Source organism: Pinus tabuliformis, chromosome 4_1 (genome assembly GCF_031772625.1).
Source record: "Pinus tabuliformis cultivar Carrire ecotype Pingquan chromosome 4_1, CPIR1, whole genome shotgun sequence".
NCBI lineage: Eukaryota > Viridiplantae > Streptophyta > Pinopsida > Pinales > Pinaceae > Pinus > Pinus tabuliformis.
Genome location: NC_142303.1, coordinates 631,660,702 through 631,679,668, shown reverse-complemented (window position 1 = coordinate 631,679,668; position 18,967 = coordinate 631,660,702). Strand labels below are relative to the sequence as shown.

General features: G+C 36.9%; 1 protein-coding gene across 1 annotated transcript; it reads left to right on the top strand.

Moving 5' to 3' along the window:
- The first annotated feature begins 301 nt into the window (after positions 1 to 301).
- Positions 302 to 2,358, top strand: LOC149177629 (cytochrome P450 78A4-like). The gene is made up of 2 exons (XM_089423444.1): positions 302 to 1,391; positions 1,513 to 2,358. The coding sequence occupies exons 1-2, from the start codon at positions 369 to 371 to the stop codon at positions 2,149 to 2,151; spliced, it is 1,662 nt and encodes a 553-aa protein (XP_089279570.1). The 5' UTR covers positions 302 to 368; the 3' UTR covers positions 2,152 to 2,358.
- The last annotated feature ends 16,609 nt before the right edge of the window (positions 2,359 to 18,967 follow it).

Sequence of the window (18,967 nt, the reverse complement as noted above, 5' to 3'; positions counted from 1 at the left end):
AGGGATTCGTTGGTGGTAGTTTAAAGTAATTTGATGCTAATTAGTGGTAATTGTAGTATATAGGGGTAACAGTGGTTTGTTTAGGCTAATCAGGGATTGATAATGGTGATTAGGGGTTTTTTGGAGTTATGATTAATTAAGGGCATGTAAAGTAATTAGGAGTGAGAACGGCCACTTCAAGTGGATTCAAACTAGGTTTGTGCTAGCCGCCCTTTTCTCCCTCTCGCCATTAGAATGATAGTGTCCTCGAAACTATAAATTGACATAACCCCTCGCTCATTTTCATCTCGAAGCACTCCTCTTCCTGGTTTTGCTGCTGCCGCTTCCTCGTCGCTTTGGTTTCTCTGTTTGAAAGGCCATCTCTAAAAATGGAGAATCGCAGAAGCTCTGGAGGAAGCGGGTGGTGGGTCTGTGTTCTTCCTCTCTTCACAAAAGATGGCCCTGCTTACTTCTTGCACTCCTCATCTGACGATGTTTCTGCATGGCGTCAGTGGCCTCTGTATATTGCACTGCTTATTGTTGCCGTCTGTGCTGTTCTAGTCTCCTGGTTGAGCCCTGGAGGCTGTGCGTGGGCTGGACGGCATAAGAAAGGCCGCGTTGCCATTCCTGGCCCCAAAGGATGGCCGATTATCGGAAGTCTAATGGACATGAGCGTCGGCCTTGCTCACCGCAAGCTTGAATCTCTCGCTCGTCTTCATGGTGCGAAGAAGCTCATGTCCTTTAGCTTGGGCTGCACGCCGGCTGTTATCACGTCAGATCCGGAGGTGGCCCGAGAGTTGCTCACCTCCCCTCACTTCGCCAACAGACCCCTCAAGCAATCCGCACAGCAGTTGCTGTTTGGGAGGGCTATTGGCTTCGCACCCAACGGGGACTACTGGAGGCTGCTCAGGAGAATTGCTTCTGCTCATCTCTTTGCTCCTCGCAGGATCGCTGCCCACGAAGATGGCCGCCAGGCCGACGTTGTGGCAATGCTGAATGATATCCAAAAGGAGTATCATTCTAAGGGTGTTGTTAGGGTAAGACGACACCTGCAAGGAGCTGCGCTGAACAATATCATGGGAAGCGTGTTTGGAAGGAGGTTCGACATGTCTCATGAGAATGAAGAAGTGAAGAAGCTGCGGGAGATGGTTGACGAAGGGTTCCAACTGTTAGGGGCGTTCAACTGGGCGGATCATCTCCCATGGCTGCGACCGCTGGACCCTCTTCGAATACATGCTCGCTGCGCCCGCCTCGTACCTTGTGTGACAAATTTAGTTAGAAATATCATCGAAGAGCACCGTCGGGAAGAGCAGCGTAGAGAAAGCGGTGATCAATGTGATTTTGTTGACGTTCTGCTGTCGTTGCAAGGAGAGGATAAGCTCGACGAGGAGGATATGATCGCGGTTCTCTGGGTACTTATTTCCATTCTCTGCTCACTGTATTTCACTTACGTTAGAATAGAAGAAAATTAATATAGTCATTTGCATTTGGGGGAGGGGCATTAACTAAGTTTCGGGGGGCTTGTGTGCGCAGGAGATGATCTTTCGTGGCACAGACACGACGGCTCTGCTGGCAGAGTGGACCATGGCAGAACTGGTGCTGAACCCCGAAGTTCAGAAGAAAGCTCAGGCAGAGTTGGACGCCGTAGTGGGGCACGACCGAAGCGTGAAAGATTCAGACATTCCAAAGCTGCCGTACCTCCAAGCGGTGGTGAAAGAGGCGCTGCGAATGCATCCACCTGGACCGCTCCTATCATGGGCTCGTCTCTCTACAGAAGATGTCAACATGGGCGATGGAATGTGTGTTCCAGCAGGCACGACTGCCATGGTGAATATGTGGTCGATTACTCATGACCCCAACATTTGGGAATCGCCGAATGAGTTCCGTCCGGAGAGGTTTTTGGTGTCGGAGGGCGGCGAAGAGGTGGATGTAAGGGGCAATGATCTGAGGTTTGCGCCTTTCGGTGCCGGTCGTAGAGTATGCCCCGGAAAGGCACTGGGCCTTGCCACTGTTAATCTCTGGGTGGCTAAGTTGCTCCATCATTTTGAATGGCTTCCACATGCTGAAAATCCTGTTGATCTGTCCGAGGTCCTTAAACTGTCCTGTGAAATGGCTCATCCTCTTCATTGCGTTTCAGTCATCCGGGTGCCTTTCGCCAAATCTTCAGATTAACTAATGGCCATTATCATCCAAATCATGATGTTTTTTTTGGTAGTATGAGTAAGCACTACGCAGTGCCGTTCAATTTTTGCGTGCGGTTATGTATTTGATGTTACGAATGGTAGATTTTCTGACCTGTTCTCGGGGTTATTGTCCTCGCTCTGTTACCGTCCTCAGGGCACTTTTTTGGTATTAATGGAATGTTGACGTTTTGGGCTTTGATCCGTCTGCTTAATCTATATGAATTAAATCAATTTTGAGTATGACAATGAAGATGTTACAACATTGAAATTTTGAAATCGCAGCAATTTTACTTGATGGAAGCCATAATTCCATGATATGCTTGTTTTTATGTTGTAACATAGAGACATGGTGCAGTGTTAACGACCACGTTTTTACATTTATCTCCATACATTCATTCATTTCCTCTTTCCACAAAGATTTCGGAATCACAGATGAAAAGATTTGTACCGGAGCTGTCTAACGATTCAGCTATATCGCGTCGTTTAATTTTCGATGGCCTTGGTTGCATTTGGGTAAATAAAGATGTATATAGCTGAGCGGTCTGAATTGTATTTGTGAAAATATAGATTGACTGGATCATAAAAAAAATGTTGAACTCACAGTTTCTACAGAAATGTTTAAATTACAGCTACGGCTTAATGAGATTGGAATTTTGCTATTATTACCCTTTCAACTGCCCAATTTTTCGTAAATGCTTAGCCTGCGCCATTTTACTTTTACGCGACTCGCGAGTAGTTCTAATCTGGTTATTGAGGTTGCATTCTGAATTTTTTCGTAGGATCCGCTCGGAACATAACCCTAAATCATTCCTTGACGTCCAATCTGAACGTTCTGTCCATGTGTCTTGTTTTTCAACAACTATCGGCCAGTAAATACAGAATAGATTCATAGAAAAAGGCGTGTTAAAGTCCTGCGAACAAACCAAAATGAATTATTAAATGTGCAGGCCTCAGTCCCGAGCATTATGTCAACAACCTGAACAAGAATTGGGGTTAAATATGCTGCTGGGTATGAGCGGGTTCAAACGAGACGACAGAAGGAGAAAACCTGAACAAGTTTTTGCGGTCTCCTCTCGAGTAGCGAGATGACAGTAGGAAAAACCGAAGGAGCCGTCTAACGAGGGGAGGAATGGGTCGGACGATCAAAAGTGACGGCAAGGCAAAAAGAAATTTGAGTTTTTAACGGTGAAAATAGAGCACCATAAAAAAAAAATCAAGGCCAAATTTTCTCTAAATATAACTGGAATTTCTGTAACTTTCCCAACCACTCCTCTGCCTCTTTAGACCTGAAATACGCGGGGAACCATAAACGGACTCACCCGGCTTACAGCTAGATAGTCTGGACTTGGAAGGATCATTGTGAATAGTGTTCTGCAAGTTCTATATTGCGGCGGTTCATAAAGAGATTTTCTCACACATGTCTAAATTGATATGGCAGTGTGCAATCGATATTCACAAGCGTGTGTGCAGATACATCAGCAGGGTACAGCTAAAATTCAACGGCTGCTTTTAGAATATATTTTTAAATATTTTTCTGTGGATTTTATTCCGAATCTGGTGGTGTTTTGTTTTGTATTTTGTGATTTTTTTTTGTGTGTTGGAGTGTTTCATGTTGTTATTTATGCATTTTAAAAACCATCTGTGTTTTATTATGAAGTTTTTCTTCAAGATATTGTTGAGAATTCACCGTGGTAGCAAAACCCATTGGCGCAGTGAACTCATGGTGAACATGATGGACCTTCTCATAGTCCCATCTACAGTGTGGCCACTCATTTTGTTTATACATATTTAGAAATAAAAACACAAAGAATAATGAAGATCAGGCTTACCTTGATCAAGAGATACGATGTCAGCTGCAGAGGTCCCACAACTTCGAAGAACACAAACAAGACAACTTTGTAGTAATACAACATTTCAGACTTGGATCTCTCAATTTTGGGCTGAATCTTATGCCCTGCAAGCCCTTGATCTCCTTGGGATCTAGAAGAGGTAAGGGCAGCGGAGCAATTGTGAAAATGATGAGCAACACGGTGTTGTGGTAGCGTAGAATGTTGTTAGATATTCTGGTTGAATACAAACAAAGAGTTTCCAATACGAGAGGGAAACTCTAATATTAATCAGGTATTTTGGTTGATTTCTCTAAATCTGGTCAGGTATTCGGGTTGAATTGTTTTTGATTTGGATTTTCACATAAATACACTGTAAAGTATTCGTTCAGAAAAAGAAGTTATATTTGATATGCTTTTGGTATTTCTAAGGTAACGTCATGAGGAAATCCAAGAAAGTGAGTTCCCACTAGTTGCCAACCTAGTCACTATTGATTTGAGGGGCTAAGGAGGGTCAAAGTTTAAGCTTTGCTGCTTTAATACATGTGCAGTGACTAATATTACCATCACTCTAAACTCTAATTACTATAGTCCCTGGAGCTTTATGGCACGAACTAGTAATTCTAGTTCTAGAAATTTCTGACATTTTTTTTTTTTTGGGCTAAAAAGTCATACAACCTAGTTTTCTGAAAAGAAGTTCGAGGGGTTCTTTCAAAGCATGGATGATCATCTATCCTTTCAGTCCGGCCACTATAGTTTTCATTGTCCTGTTTGCATATATTTTTGTCTCTATTTCAAATGTTATAGTATATTATTAGAAGGGTAAAAAAAACATAGTAATAAATATTACTAGAAGGGTAAAAAAAACCTAGTAATAAATATTACTAAAAGGGTAAAAAAAACCTAGTAATAAAAATTTTCTCATACAAATGCTAGTAATAAAAATATATAATTAAAATAAATATATTATAAGTTTTTATAAAAAAATAAAAACATCTCATGATTAAATTCCCATGAATTTTTCCAAATTTCACAATAAGTGAGAATCACACCACTCAATAAAATTTATTCTAATTTTGTGTGAAAAGATTTGTTTAAAAAATGATAAATGAAAATAAAATCAATTAAAATTAGTAATTTATTTATTCACTCACATTCCAAATTATACTTACTTTTATTAGCATAAGTATGCACTTTATTATAATGTGTTGATGTTTTGTATGTTAGATAATATAAAATTTGAATCACTATAGATTCGATGATGTAGAATCCAATTTTATAAATATTTTATAGTTAGATGTTTATTATTGATATTATACATACACTAGTTTATCATGGTATCATTTTCAAAATTCATAGTAATGTGATATTGAAGTTTAATATTCAATTATACTAATTGAGGTTCTAGCTATGGCATCCTTTATTATGATTTAAATATGTGATTGTTGTCTCTTGTTTTAAGTTTAGTGTTGTGAATTTATCCATATAGTATGATATTTTGTAAGTTTAATGATGACTATGGGTGGTCTTATTATCTTTTTAAGGGATGTGATGTTGTGGTACTAAGTGATATTTAGTCCTTTTCTCCAATGTTTATCCCTTAACATGCAAACGCTGAAGTTGTTTTGATGTCTTTTGTCAAACTCAAACGGGTGTTAATAAGGATGTACATTTGATTGTTGATTTCCTGGAATCAAGGGAATGCCATGGTCATGCTCTCCTCGAGAAATGGTTAAACCCTTTGGTGTTTCAAATAATTAATGATTTTTTCAAGGATATTTAGTCTTTTTGAACCCATTTCCTTTTTAAGAGATGTGATGTGGTGGTACTAAGTGATATTTAGTCCTTTTCTCCAATGTTCATCCCTTAACATGCAAACACTGAAGTTGCTTTGATTTCTTTTGTCAAACTCAAATGGGTGTTAATAAGGATGTACATTTGATGGTTGACTTCCTGGAATTGAGGGAATGCCATGGTCATGCTCTCCTCGAGAAAGGGTTAAATCCTTTGGTGTTTCAAATAGTTAATGATGTTTTTCAAGGACCAATTGCAAATCTAAGTGGATTTCTTGTATTGTAGTATTTGTTCAATAGGAATTCATTTCATATATATATCTATATATGTATGTATGTATGTATGTATGTATAGAGAGAGAGAGAGAGCTTCAAAGATTTAGTTGAATTCTTCCATACACTTTCTTCGTAAAAAATTGGCAAAAAGAAAAAAAAATTCTCCCACCTCATGCCCACGAAAGAGATGTGATACCACTTGTAGTGTAATTTACACAAAATATAGTGAAAAATAAATAAAACAAGAGAAAATGAGAGATAAATCCTAGGAAATATCACAACGAGAATAAAAAATAAAGAGTTATATTCACATGCCTTTTCAAAGTGGTACCCCCCAAGAGTATTTTCTCCAAATATAGTGACAGTTCTTGACTATATATATATATATATATATATATATATATATATATCTTATCTACCTATCAATGCCTTATAATGAGGGTTATCCAACCGATTTCGACCTAATTAATAGAAGGGATTCCTTTTACAATAAAGGACTATTAACTAGCTATGGAATGGACCTTATTCAAGGATGGTGACGTCATATATTAATAAAGTATTTAAGTAATGGGATTGTGGTAAGACCCTAACATTACTAGTGAAATAAACTAGGGGTACACATGCCTAAATACGCTTTACAACCATATGCCCTTCTACATGTGATGAATAAAATTAACTCCATAAAAATATTACAACTATATTATTTCAAGAATTACCACTTGCTTATTTCCTTGCATTTTTCTATATTCATTTACCTTCACAAATTTCAGGAAAACATTGTACCTTGTAAAGAGAATATTTCATGGCTCATATAATGCATGGCATATTGTAGAGACTTCCAATTACATCTTGGTGCATCACCTTTAGGCCAAAAAATTGTTTATCTTTACACACATGATTCACTTTGGACATGTACTAGCTTATCTACACTTTTGTGGATCTTGCATTAAACCACTCTCACTCGAGAGTCTAGGTTTATCTAGATTTGATCCATCAATCCAATCCTACCTCTCATATCACATGTTAAGTATAAAAAGAGATAAATAACATAATATAGGCACGAAATAAAATATGAAGCACACAGGACACCATGATTTATCTTGGAACATTAAGTTGGGAAATCCAACATGCAATAGATTTATTAACCTTGGCCAAATTGAGGGAAATATCGACCAATCAAGGCATCTTACAATGGAGTTCTCAAACAATTAAATAGATTATATTACATCAAATACCATGGGAAAAATCATGGGTTATCAAAACCATATGCTCATAAACCACCATTGGTAATTCCATAAATAATTGTTATATTCAATTCTAATCAATTCAATATTTAACTCAACAAAGAAATTGTCCATTATTATGTGGATGGTGGAAATTAAGAACTTTATCAAGAGGCCAATGAAAAATAATCACAATTCCTAGATCGCCCTCATATTTAGTGAAGCTTGGAACCAATGATCATATATTTCATAGACTTATGATTGGAGGGAGAGCCATATAAAATAACAAGAAGATCATAATATTTCTGTAGATTATGTAGGAGCTTAGAGTTACTAGTTTCAAAGGATTACATCACTCTTTGTTGAGGTAGAGTAAAATAAAAAGGAGATTATGAAATTGAAACATAAGGAGCTAGAAATTAGAAGAGGGAAATAATGATTGTTGTATTAGAACAACATAAGTAGAAATGGATTCAAAGATAAAGGGAAAGGAAGAAGGAAAAAAATGGAAATGCATGAAAATGAACAATGAAAGGCATTGCATAAACTTCCACCAACGTAGGAGAGGAGGGAGGAAATTAATATGACTATAAATGAGCTTGAACATGAGAATATTTGTGAATTAAATCAATCAAATTGTAGAGAATATATGATTCTTCCAAGAAATGACAAACATTAAAACCCTCCACTATTGTGTTGTTACAACACCTCCCCCCTCGCTTCCTACTTGTGTTAAGCATAGGGGTATTAAGCATAAGCTAGAGCTATATTTTCCTTATTCCTCCATGGATGCAAGTAGAAAAATGAAATCAAGTAAATACATACAACTAATTCATCTTGGATCATGCAAACATAGGAAAATCCACAAACTCATACAATGAATAAACTCATCCTCTTCAAACATGAAGTTCTCATTAGTTTAGTATAACCACATGATTTAATGTGGATTTTGTTACAAAGATAATTTTTATTGTACCTCTAGTATTATTCAAATGCATGCTAAAGTCTTGATTATGATGTATTCAAACCCCATATATAACAACATGTGCTAATTAAATATTATGCCCTACTTTCCTCTTCAATTCAAGGTATTTATTTAGATAATGTTGGTACCAAATATCATTTGGTCTATATATCACATATGAAACTATCATTGGCAAAAATCCATTAGAAAACTCAAAATTTCAACCAAAATAGCATATACATATGAAAAACTTACAACATAACATAATTAGACCAAATATAATAGAATAATTACATTCACAATTACTCAATCCATAATTACATAGATATCATCCTAGTTACATAATGCATAATTAAATACCAAAGAGGTTGTTAAATGCATATCGAATAGTTACATAGAATAAATTGCTAAAGGGTTATGGTTCCTAGCTAATGAAAGAGACTAGTAATCCATTGTAATTATAGAATCGTGAAAATATTAGAAGTATCATATATCATTTCACTATCTAAAATACCACATTTCCCACTTCCATAATACATTGACCATTAGAACTAACTTAAGACGCTCTGTGTTAAAGCATCTTTTTCCACTCCTATTCATCAGATGCTCTTGATTGGGTTGGGAAGATCCCTTTTCCCTTGCAAACCTATCATTATCTTAAAAAAGAAAATTTCAAAATATATATGCACTCTTCTTGTCGTAAAATCGCATATGTACACAATGCTTATGCAACCTTCCCATGTAGAGCTTTTTAAAATTGAAAAAACGATATAAAATACCTATTTTTCGGTTGGGGTTTACAGGTTAGACTAGAAACCCACCTATAAGAGCCCACGGCATAGTTGAATTAACTAAAATTTTGGTGGTATAAATACACCCTATGGGTTGGCCTAAAAAGCATCCTAATGTTTGGCATGCTTACTTTGCCAATTATCCCCATACCAAGTCGGTGTTATCTTGTGATCTTTAAACTTCCTTATCTCCAAGAAACCCTTGTTTCCATGCATAGATGTTGAGCCCCTTTATCTCAATCGGGCTCCCACAAGGCAATGAACTCGGACGAATGTGACCTTTCTGCAGGAGCTCCTGAATCTGCCTCTTGATTTCATCATTCTCCAGAATGGAGCACCGATAAATTGGTCCATTGGGTAGCGGCGCACCTGGGGTCAGATCGATGGAGTGCTTGACCTGACAGTGCAGAGGAACCCCTGCGGGGGAGGTGAAGATGTCCTCGTACTCCTCCACGACCTTGTCCATCTGTAGTTGTCGTGTGGAGGGGCCCTGTCTGGAGGCCATGGCCACCGTCTTCTTCTTTCCTTGAGGGCGTATCATCAGGAAAACAAATTTCCCGGTTTTGGAAATGAGCTTACTGCATTGTTTTGCAGTAATCAAAGAGATGGCGGTAGGCGGTGCTACCTCTGGTATCCTGTACAACTTATTTCCCAATGTAATAATAACAGCATGGGGCCTTGATTCATACATAGCATGTCGCTTCCACAAGTATGGTTGTCCTAATAATACATCACAAACTTCAAGGGGAGCAATGTCACACAATACCTCATTTGTGAAGGGCTTGATGTTGTATGGAAGGTGACACTGCTGGCTCACGCGAAGATCCCGTCCTTGGTGAAGCCACCCGATGGTGTATGGTTGTGGATGTGCTGTGGTCGGTAAGCCCAACCGCTTCGCGACCTCTGCCGAGATGAGGTTCTTTTGGCTCCCGCTATCGACAATGAACTATAGCGGGGAACCCTTTATGCACATCTGGGAGTGGAAGAGACACTCCTCCTCCTCTGGATCTTCGGGTTTATTTTTCTGGATCTTGGCGGTAGCAACAGTGGCGTTGGGATCCGCATCAATGATCTGCTTTCCTTTGATATTCCCCTTGTCGAGTTTTGACTTAGAGTCGGAACATGCATCTGATTCTGAAACCTTTAGCTCAGCCATCAGTGACTGCTTGGCCCGACACTCACTTGTGTTGTGAGTGGAGCTCTTATGGAACTCACACCATTTTCTCGTGTCCTTTTTCAACTTCACGACACTGTTCTTTGCTTGCAGCTTTGGCGGGTTGTCTTGGGCTGCCCCACCTTGGTTTTGTCCTTTGTTCTGTGGTTTAGGGGCACCTTTCCCTTGCTTTGGATTCGCAGATCCAAAGTCTCGCTTCTTTTGTTTAAACTTCTGCTCGACCTTGACGGCATATCGGTATGCTGTGCCGAGCGAGGAGATGTTCAAGAATTCTATTTCTTCCTGGATGTACTTGTGCAGGCAGCCGCGATATTTGAGTATCAAATGCTGCTCTGAATCCTTGATACCTAACTTTGTGCGAAGGGTATGGAAAATATTGGTGAACTCTGGCACGTCTTGGTCCCTTCCCTGCCGCAGCGTGGTCCACTTTATATATTCATCCTCATAGCTTCCGACAGGGTAGTACTGCTCCTTGATGGCATCTCGGAATGAATTCCAGTTGGGTGTGGCTGAAAATAGTGAGCCGGTATTTTCATCTTTTTGCTCGCAGTAGGTTTCCCACCAGTCCTTGACGTGGGGGGCTGCTTTAAGAAGAGCGAAAACAATCTTTTCCCGACTCGAAAATTCTTGAATAGAAAAATAACCCTCTAGCAGATTTAACCATTTATCTACGGCATTTGCGTCTATCTGACCCTCGAATATGGGGATTTCAAAATTAACTTGTACCTCAAAGGGCGTGGCATTTCCAGAGTAGCTGCTGGAAGTCGATGCGTTGCTTCTGGGTAGCCGCTGAAGGATCTGGGCAAAGCTGTCCATCATCGCGTTCCATTATCGCTCGAGGGCATCTTCGAGCACGATTTTGATAGGATCTCCTACCCCCTCATCTTTCTTCTCATCCGCCACGGGAGGCCGTCGGGATTTGCGAGGTTGGTCTTGCAAAGGTTCGACCAATTCAAGCCCTAACTCCTTATATCCCGACCTCGTTAGGGACATGTAAAGAAAAACAGAGAAAAAGCAGACCCCTCTGATACCACTGATCCAGATTTAAACAGGAACGCAATAAAAGCAGACATAACCATAAAGATAGATATGCAGCGGAAATAATACTTCATTTCATTACTGTAAAACACTGAAATATGCTTACAAACAGAAATGGAAATAAACCAGCTAGGGCGATGGTAGCTTATCTCTGAGAAGAGATGTGGTGGCTACATGCCTCTGATCTGTCTTACAATGAGGCTCGAAGGCCTATTTATTGTTGAGAAACAATGGAAAACCCTTAACATTCCAAAACCTAACCCTAGAAGATGAAACGCCAAACTGTGGGCTCCATTTGGGTAAATTGGTACATCAACTTCCCGAGGTCGTAACTTTGGCATATGATCTCCGTTTGATGTGTACAATATCTCGTTAGAAAGATCTATCCGAGTACTACCACTTTGGAAGGCAACATGGGTCCATGGACCCATGTTGCCCTAGATTTCCCAAAAAACGTCGTTTAGGGCCTCAAAACAACTCCAAAAGTTCAGGACCCGAAAAACTGCTAAAAATAGTAAGTTGTGCTACAATTAAGGAAACTGAAAATGCTGAGAGAAACAATGGTGGGGGTCCAAGTGGACTTGGCAGGTGGCCACCAAGATCCACCTGGATCAAGTGACCCCTAAAAATCCAGAAATGTTTTTTGACATTTTTTTATTAAAAATAATAAAAGAATTAACTTTGGGGCGGCAGGCCACCCGATCGACGGACCCGCGTACCTCTCCCTACTAGTATGGTGTGTGTGTATATATGTGTGTGTGTGTGTGTGTGTCCCAATGGCCATGTCATTAGTGGACCAACGTGGGTTTGAACCCGCATTAGCGTTGTCAGCCCGATGATCGATGATCCATTCAAAATGGAACCACAAATTTCAAACATGCACCATTTAAAATTAAACTCTTGGTCATTAAAATAAAACTAATGCAAGCCAATATGGGGGAGACCTGCGGGTTTGACCTTAGGTCCTCCGTCCTCTTATTTTTAAACACCAACCAATGTGCCAGCTAGGTAGACATTGGTAGGTTCATCGGCAGGCATTATTTAAGGATCATTTTTGCCCATTCAACCCACAAACAAATGAGAACAAAGGTCGAGATGAAAAACCCAGCCAACAATGGAACCTTAAGCACAGAGAACGAGGTGCGGTACCATGACATAGTTCCAAGTAGCGGAATCGTGACATCTAGAATCTTTAGATTCGCTTGGGAGACGAATTTTGACGGTGTTAGAAATATGTTGATTTTATACTTATCTAAACTGGTTTTTCGCCAAGAGTCTGATGGCGTAGTCCATTTCTTCATCCAAGTAGAAAATTTTTTTCTCGTGCCCGGAAGCGAATATTGTGAGAACTCTAAAATATTCCCATGGAGACCAGATTCGACTGTGATAGAAAGGGGTCGTGTTTATACTCAAATTTCATGGTTTTTTCCAAGGAACATGATGGTGTAGGTTGTTTCTTCATCCGAGCAACCAATTTTTAGGCCATCCCAGACTTGTTGGTATAAGGTGTATTTTTTCCATTTGTTCATTTGATTATGTTGAGATTATGATTTGAATCTGAGGTCCATGTATGCCACCTTATGGGAGGATCATTGTATGCCACATTATGTGAGAGATTGGTCCTTTGTCATGCTGAAGGAGAACATATTGTGATTGAGAGTTCTCTGTAGATGAATGTCTCTTAGGAGAGACACGCCACTGTAGATAAGGGGTTCTTCCTTATATTGACAGAGATTACACATGCACTCATCTTCTTGCAGAGTATAATGAAGTGGTCTCCTCACTCTTGACCCAAGATCTGGAGATGTTGTCCACATTGGACGAACTAATTTGTATTATGCTACATTGTTCAATGATTGATTTTTCACTTTCAATTTACAAACCAAAATAAATCAATATAATGTACATTTTTTTAATAAAATAGTATAGCCACACTCCTACAAAATATAACCATTCTACTACTAAGAAAAATCATAATGGACAGCTAGCAACAAATTGGATTGCTTCCTTTCACTACCACAAACTCACGTAAATCCACCTTTAACCACCTTATTTTCATCATAAAGACGTTGAAGTTGTATTTGTCCCCTTTTATAGATAGAAACTCGCTTTATGCCATATTCAAGTGCAACATAATCAATAAATCTAGTCACAAGATTTGAGGTGCCTCTTGGATTCTGTTGAATCGCCATGCCCTACTACAAGTATCATCAACAGTGAAGTTTTGAAATCTCCAACATGGGTAGTCACCATTCCATTCAAAATATCAACGTTTTGGATCCCCCTTTGATTTGATGTGCTGTCAGGTTTCACAAAATTTCTTACCCTCGTAGGTCAAGCTTTACGTCCAAAATATCCCCGCCTTTGATTTATTATCGAAAAGGTACAACATAACTACAAGCGGAATAAGAAATCCAAGAACAATAGCTATTATGCACAGAGTTATCCAAACAAACTTGCCTTTAGATTGGTGGAATGAATTTGATGCCTTCTCTGTTTATAGATATGTGTCTACAGGCTCCAAGTTTACACGAGCACCCAAATGTCCACAAGTTGCTCATAGTAGGTCTTTTCCACTTAGGGGATTGATACGAAAGAAGATTGGTGATCTTCTTGGATCATTGTTTGTAGATATCAAATTTCCCATGTCGTCAAACCCTTCCTGTATGCCAATGTTGGATCCATTTTTCTATGAAGTTGCCTTCCTTTCAAGAACGAAACAATATCGCTAAAACATCTATCACCACATAGCTTGGACACGACAATGCAGTCTTATGTACCAAATAACTCCGAAGGACTTCATCTAGCCAGAATGAATTTGAGTTTAACGATCCTAGAGATCTCATTCAATTCTATCAAATCCATCATGGATCACAAATATTATTCTTTGTAGTTGATGAATTTGTGATAACAGTTATGGATTTGTAAATCATATTTTTTAAATTCTTCCAAATGACCAATTAAAATGTTGCAAGTCCATTCATTAAGTATAGATAGTGTATAAATCAGGGTTGTTCACATCAAACATTCAAAATGAAAACTCCAACACACACACATACACACATATATGTTTTATTCTACTCATTAAAATGTGAAGACCATTAGAATACATAAAGACACGTAAGACAAAAAAACATGAATCACAAAATCAGGGAGCAAGAGAATGAGGCTTACCTGAATGAGACTAAACAAATGCCAATAACTCTTTTATGTTCTCTTCTCCATCTTCCTCATTTATGGAATCACCGATCTCCTGCTGAACTTCAAACAATATTTCATCTTCTTCCTCGTCTTCAAAGAACATCACATAATTGGCTGTCGTGAAAAATCCCCATGGCTTGCAATGAAACAAACAACTCAAAAAACTATCTACTCACACACCTTCGCTCTAATACCAAATTGGAATAATTCATTTACAAAGCAAACAAACATAAACTATATTATTTCAAAGCCTAAATACATCCCACATATATATAGCGATTATGAGATCCAATAGATTCTAAGCTAGGAGATTGTTTGTTGAAAAAATACCTCAACAACCTAATCCAATCAACAAACTCAATCTAGCAATATACTATTGTAAACATTAATTCTAGGTGTAAATGTGGTTGGATCATGTGTAAGGGTGACTTTCAAATTAAATCACTACCATACACCTAATAACTATTAATGTGGTTGATATAGGCTTATAAGTGTATATTATAATTAAGAATTTGGCAAAACAATTTTTAGTTGAATTTATGTTTTTTGTTTTGTTTTGAATTTAAAAATTTATTTTTAAAGATATATCATTTTATGACATTTACATTGCACATTTTTTTGTTTTAAATTTTACTAAATAACTATTACTCCAATTTATATTTTTTAATTTTAAATGTATAAAAATAAATTTAATATAAAAAAATCTAACTAATTCCTAACCAATTTGTCTTCCTAACCAAATTTGACTAGTAAAAAAAACACTCTCAAAATGTAAAACAACTAGAATATTGTAATTTGAACCTAACCAGAATCTAAAACAACTAGAATATTGTGATTTGAACCTAATCATAAATTGGTTTTTTTAAAGTTGTTTTTAAATAAGACTTTTTAGAGAATTTCTAATAGGTATAAAAATTTGTGGTCAAATTTTTATTTGTATTATTTCACAAATTTTTATTTGTATTATTTAAACTATTTTTTAATTGCCCTAAAATACTTAAATTGTGTAAAATTTACTTCTCAAACTTATACTTTTAATGAATCCCTCCCCAATTTTAAATAAATTAAATCAAATAAAAAACCAAAAAACTTGGAGTTGTCTATAATGCGACTTTTTGGAGATTCCGGTGACGGAATCCGGCAGAAGAAATTGAGGTTAAATCTTGATTTGTTGCAGTTAAAATGGTTTTTTAACTGCATATTTGGATTCAGCACCCTGAAAAACCCCTGTGACGCTTTCATTGTGCAGAAACTAGCTATCAAACTTGCGATTCCAATAAATTCCTGCCGGATTTCGAGCAGAAAAACCCGCCGGAAAAGCTTTCAAAAAAGTCACTTTATAGACAACTGCAAAAAACTTTTCACAGAATCCCACTTAAAAACAAATCTCTAGTTCTTGCGGTCAACTCTCGAGTCTTGACCAACGAGACGACAGGAAGAATAAACGAACGGTTAGTTGAAATACACGGCAAACCTTAAGCGGACCCACCTGACTGACAACTGCCTTTTCAGTGTCAAGTAGAAAGTTTTGAAGGATCGTTAATGTTCTGCAAGATCTATTGCGGCGGTTCATCAACAGATTTTCTCACACGTGTGCATAAATTGATATGGCAATGTGGCAATGATACTCTCAAGCGTGTGTGCAGATACACAGCTGGGTACAGCTAATATTCAACGGTCGCTGTGCAGTCTGAGCTGTAAATGTTTTCGTTGCAGGTGGAATTTAATGTAATTGTGGGTTACCATGCAATTTTTCATTTAGAACATTGAAAATAAATTTAATATAGCAAACTCAATGGTAAGGCCGTAGTGTAACTAGATTGTATTTTTCCGTAAAAATTATGGAAATTTTGATCATATTTTGAAAAAAATTAATAGGGATTTTTGTAAATTGAAGTTTTAGTTGTTAAATTTCAAGATTTTAGGTGCTCAAGAAATTTTTGATGGTGCTGAACTTATTTCCACCATCAAAAATATGATTCAAAAACTGCCTCTACAAGATTTTTTGAATTTTTTTTCCGAATTCCGGTCATTTCAAACTTCAAAATTTTAGGTGCCCCAGAAGGTTTTGATCACGCTGAATCTATTTCTATCATCAAAAACATGATTCAAACACTTCCTCTACAAGATTTTTTGAATTTTTTTTTGCCAAGATTCCAGTCCGGTCACTACCACTGAAGTTAGTTAAGTCTCTACTATATGCTTTTGGGAAAATTTGCATAGAAAATTATAACTTATATTGACTAATATTAATTAAATTAATAGTGGTGAATAAACAAATTGAATTTTATAGTCTTGTTTTGGGAAGAACTAATAAAGTGAGATGTGGGTAGTAATAACCACTATCTACATATTTATCATTTTACTCCTACATAAGTAGTGAGCACAACATAAATAGCGATGAGAAGTATTCCTAGTAAATATATATTTGTTTACATATTATACCTGTCTATTTTTTATGCAAAAACTTCATTAAATATGTTGTAAAGTAAATGGTAAATATACTATTTACTTCCTTGAGACAATTATGCACATGGTATTATCTTGTACAATAAGTCGGTCCAATCAATTGTTTGAATTTGTTTTTTTTAATAATTGAAAAGTATTGACCATTTTGTCTTGAGGATGACCTACATTAGTTGGTTCGAAACTTCGACCCATTTTATAACATGTGATTAATCCGGAAGACATATTGATTATCGATATGGATCACAAAACTCTGATATCTAAAAATATTTATTTTTCAAAGTTAAACATTAGAAGCTACATTGGTCAATGATAAAGTAATAGTGGTAAACAAGCAAATCTATTGCTAATTTAATTTATTATTAATTTAGTCAATAGGGTTTTGCTTAACTATTTTTTGTCTATTAATTTATTTTTTTTGTATTTTTCTATTTTTAACAATTAGTTTCCTTAACTGTTTTGAGTATTTTTAGTTTTTCTTTTATATTGACCAGATTTTGTAAGGTGATGCATCTTGCTATTCAATCTTAAAGATGGATCAATTTTTTCATCTTGATTTTGAGGATGAACCACATTATAGGGTTTTGTAAGATGATTCTGTAAGGTGATGCATCTTTGCTATTTAATCCTAATGATAAATCAATTTTTTCATATTGATTTTGAGAAAAAACCACATTATAAAGTTCCAAAAATAGAACAACAAATAATGATGATATGATTAATCCAAAAATCAATTTATTTATTTTTTTTCATATCCTTGAAATTTGTAACATTGTGAAAAGTTTTATTAACTAAATGATATGTTTACAAAATTATATTTAATTTAAAGATATATATGTTTATATTGGAATATTGTTTTTAAAAGATATCATGAGTGTCTATTCAAGAATAAAGTATCTTAATAAAAATTATTTTATCTTATTCTACAATATTATTGAAACACATTTAATTAATTGTCTTGGGGATCACTTCATACTCGTTTAACCACGAAGCTTAACCTCGAGGGTGTCGAGAGAATTGAACCCATGAGCTCTCGATAGAAAAGGTGCTTTAAAACGACAAGGTGGTTGTTTTACTAGGATGTTATCTCCTCCACCTTATTTCAAATTTCACTGGGGGACACCATGGCCCGTCACAGGAAAGCTAGAAGGATAAGTATCCCACTGAAGTCTCCCAACTATGTTTTTCGGTGGTCTTTGGATGTCTCGGTCCTAGACTGAAATATGAGTTTATCATATATGTGCCTTGTGTGTTGCTGCATGTATATGGGGTGTTTGCTAGTTCCCCATCAACAATTTTTCTTTGAAAAAAAAACTGTATATAATTAAATGTCTCGTACATATAATTTAATGTATATTTTTTATAATTATTATTCACATGTTCAAATCGAGCATCTTTAAAAGAGAAATGAATGTTGTGTTACTATTTTGAGATGTGATGAAAAGCAATGATTGAGCTATATCTAATGAGAGTGTTTCTTTAGGTTGAATGGTATGATCTAGATACTCCTTATAATCTACATAACCACAAGCATTCCTTTTTCAAGTGCTTAGAAATAAGAAATATATGTGGAGAAGGTTCGTAAGAATTTTGCTAGTGTATTAAAAATATTCTGTCAGACCAGGAGTAACTCCAGATTAGGCAAAAATCTGATTCGTATATTTCATTAGGTAGCTATTGTTTATATACATGAATGTGACTGATCAGTTCATCTTCTTGATGACTGTTCACATTCCAGGTTCACCCAACCGCTGAGGATTAGGTGTCAACATTCCCCCCCTTAATCTGAAGGGATGTTGGTGAGTCCAAGCATCGTTCTGAATCTTTCAAGCTTTTCTCTTCCAAGCGCTTTGGTGAAGATGTCTGCAATTTGCTCATTTGTGGAACAATGACGAAGATGGATTGTTTTGGCCTCAACATGATGTCGGATCAGATGATATTTAGTATTGATGTGATTTGTACGATCATGGAACTTTGGGTTCTTGGCCAACTTTATTGTAGAGGTGTTGTCAATCATGAGTGGAGTTGATTGTACTTGTTTTACCTGCAAATC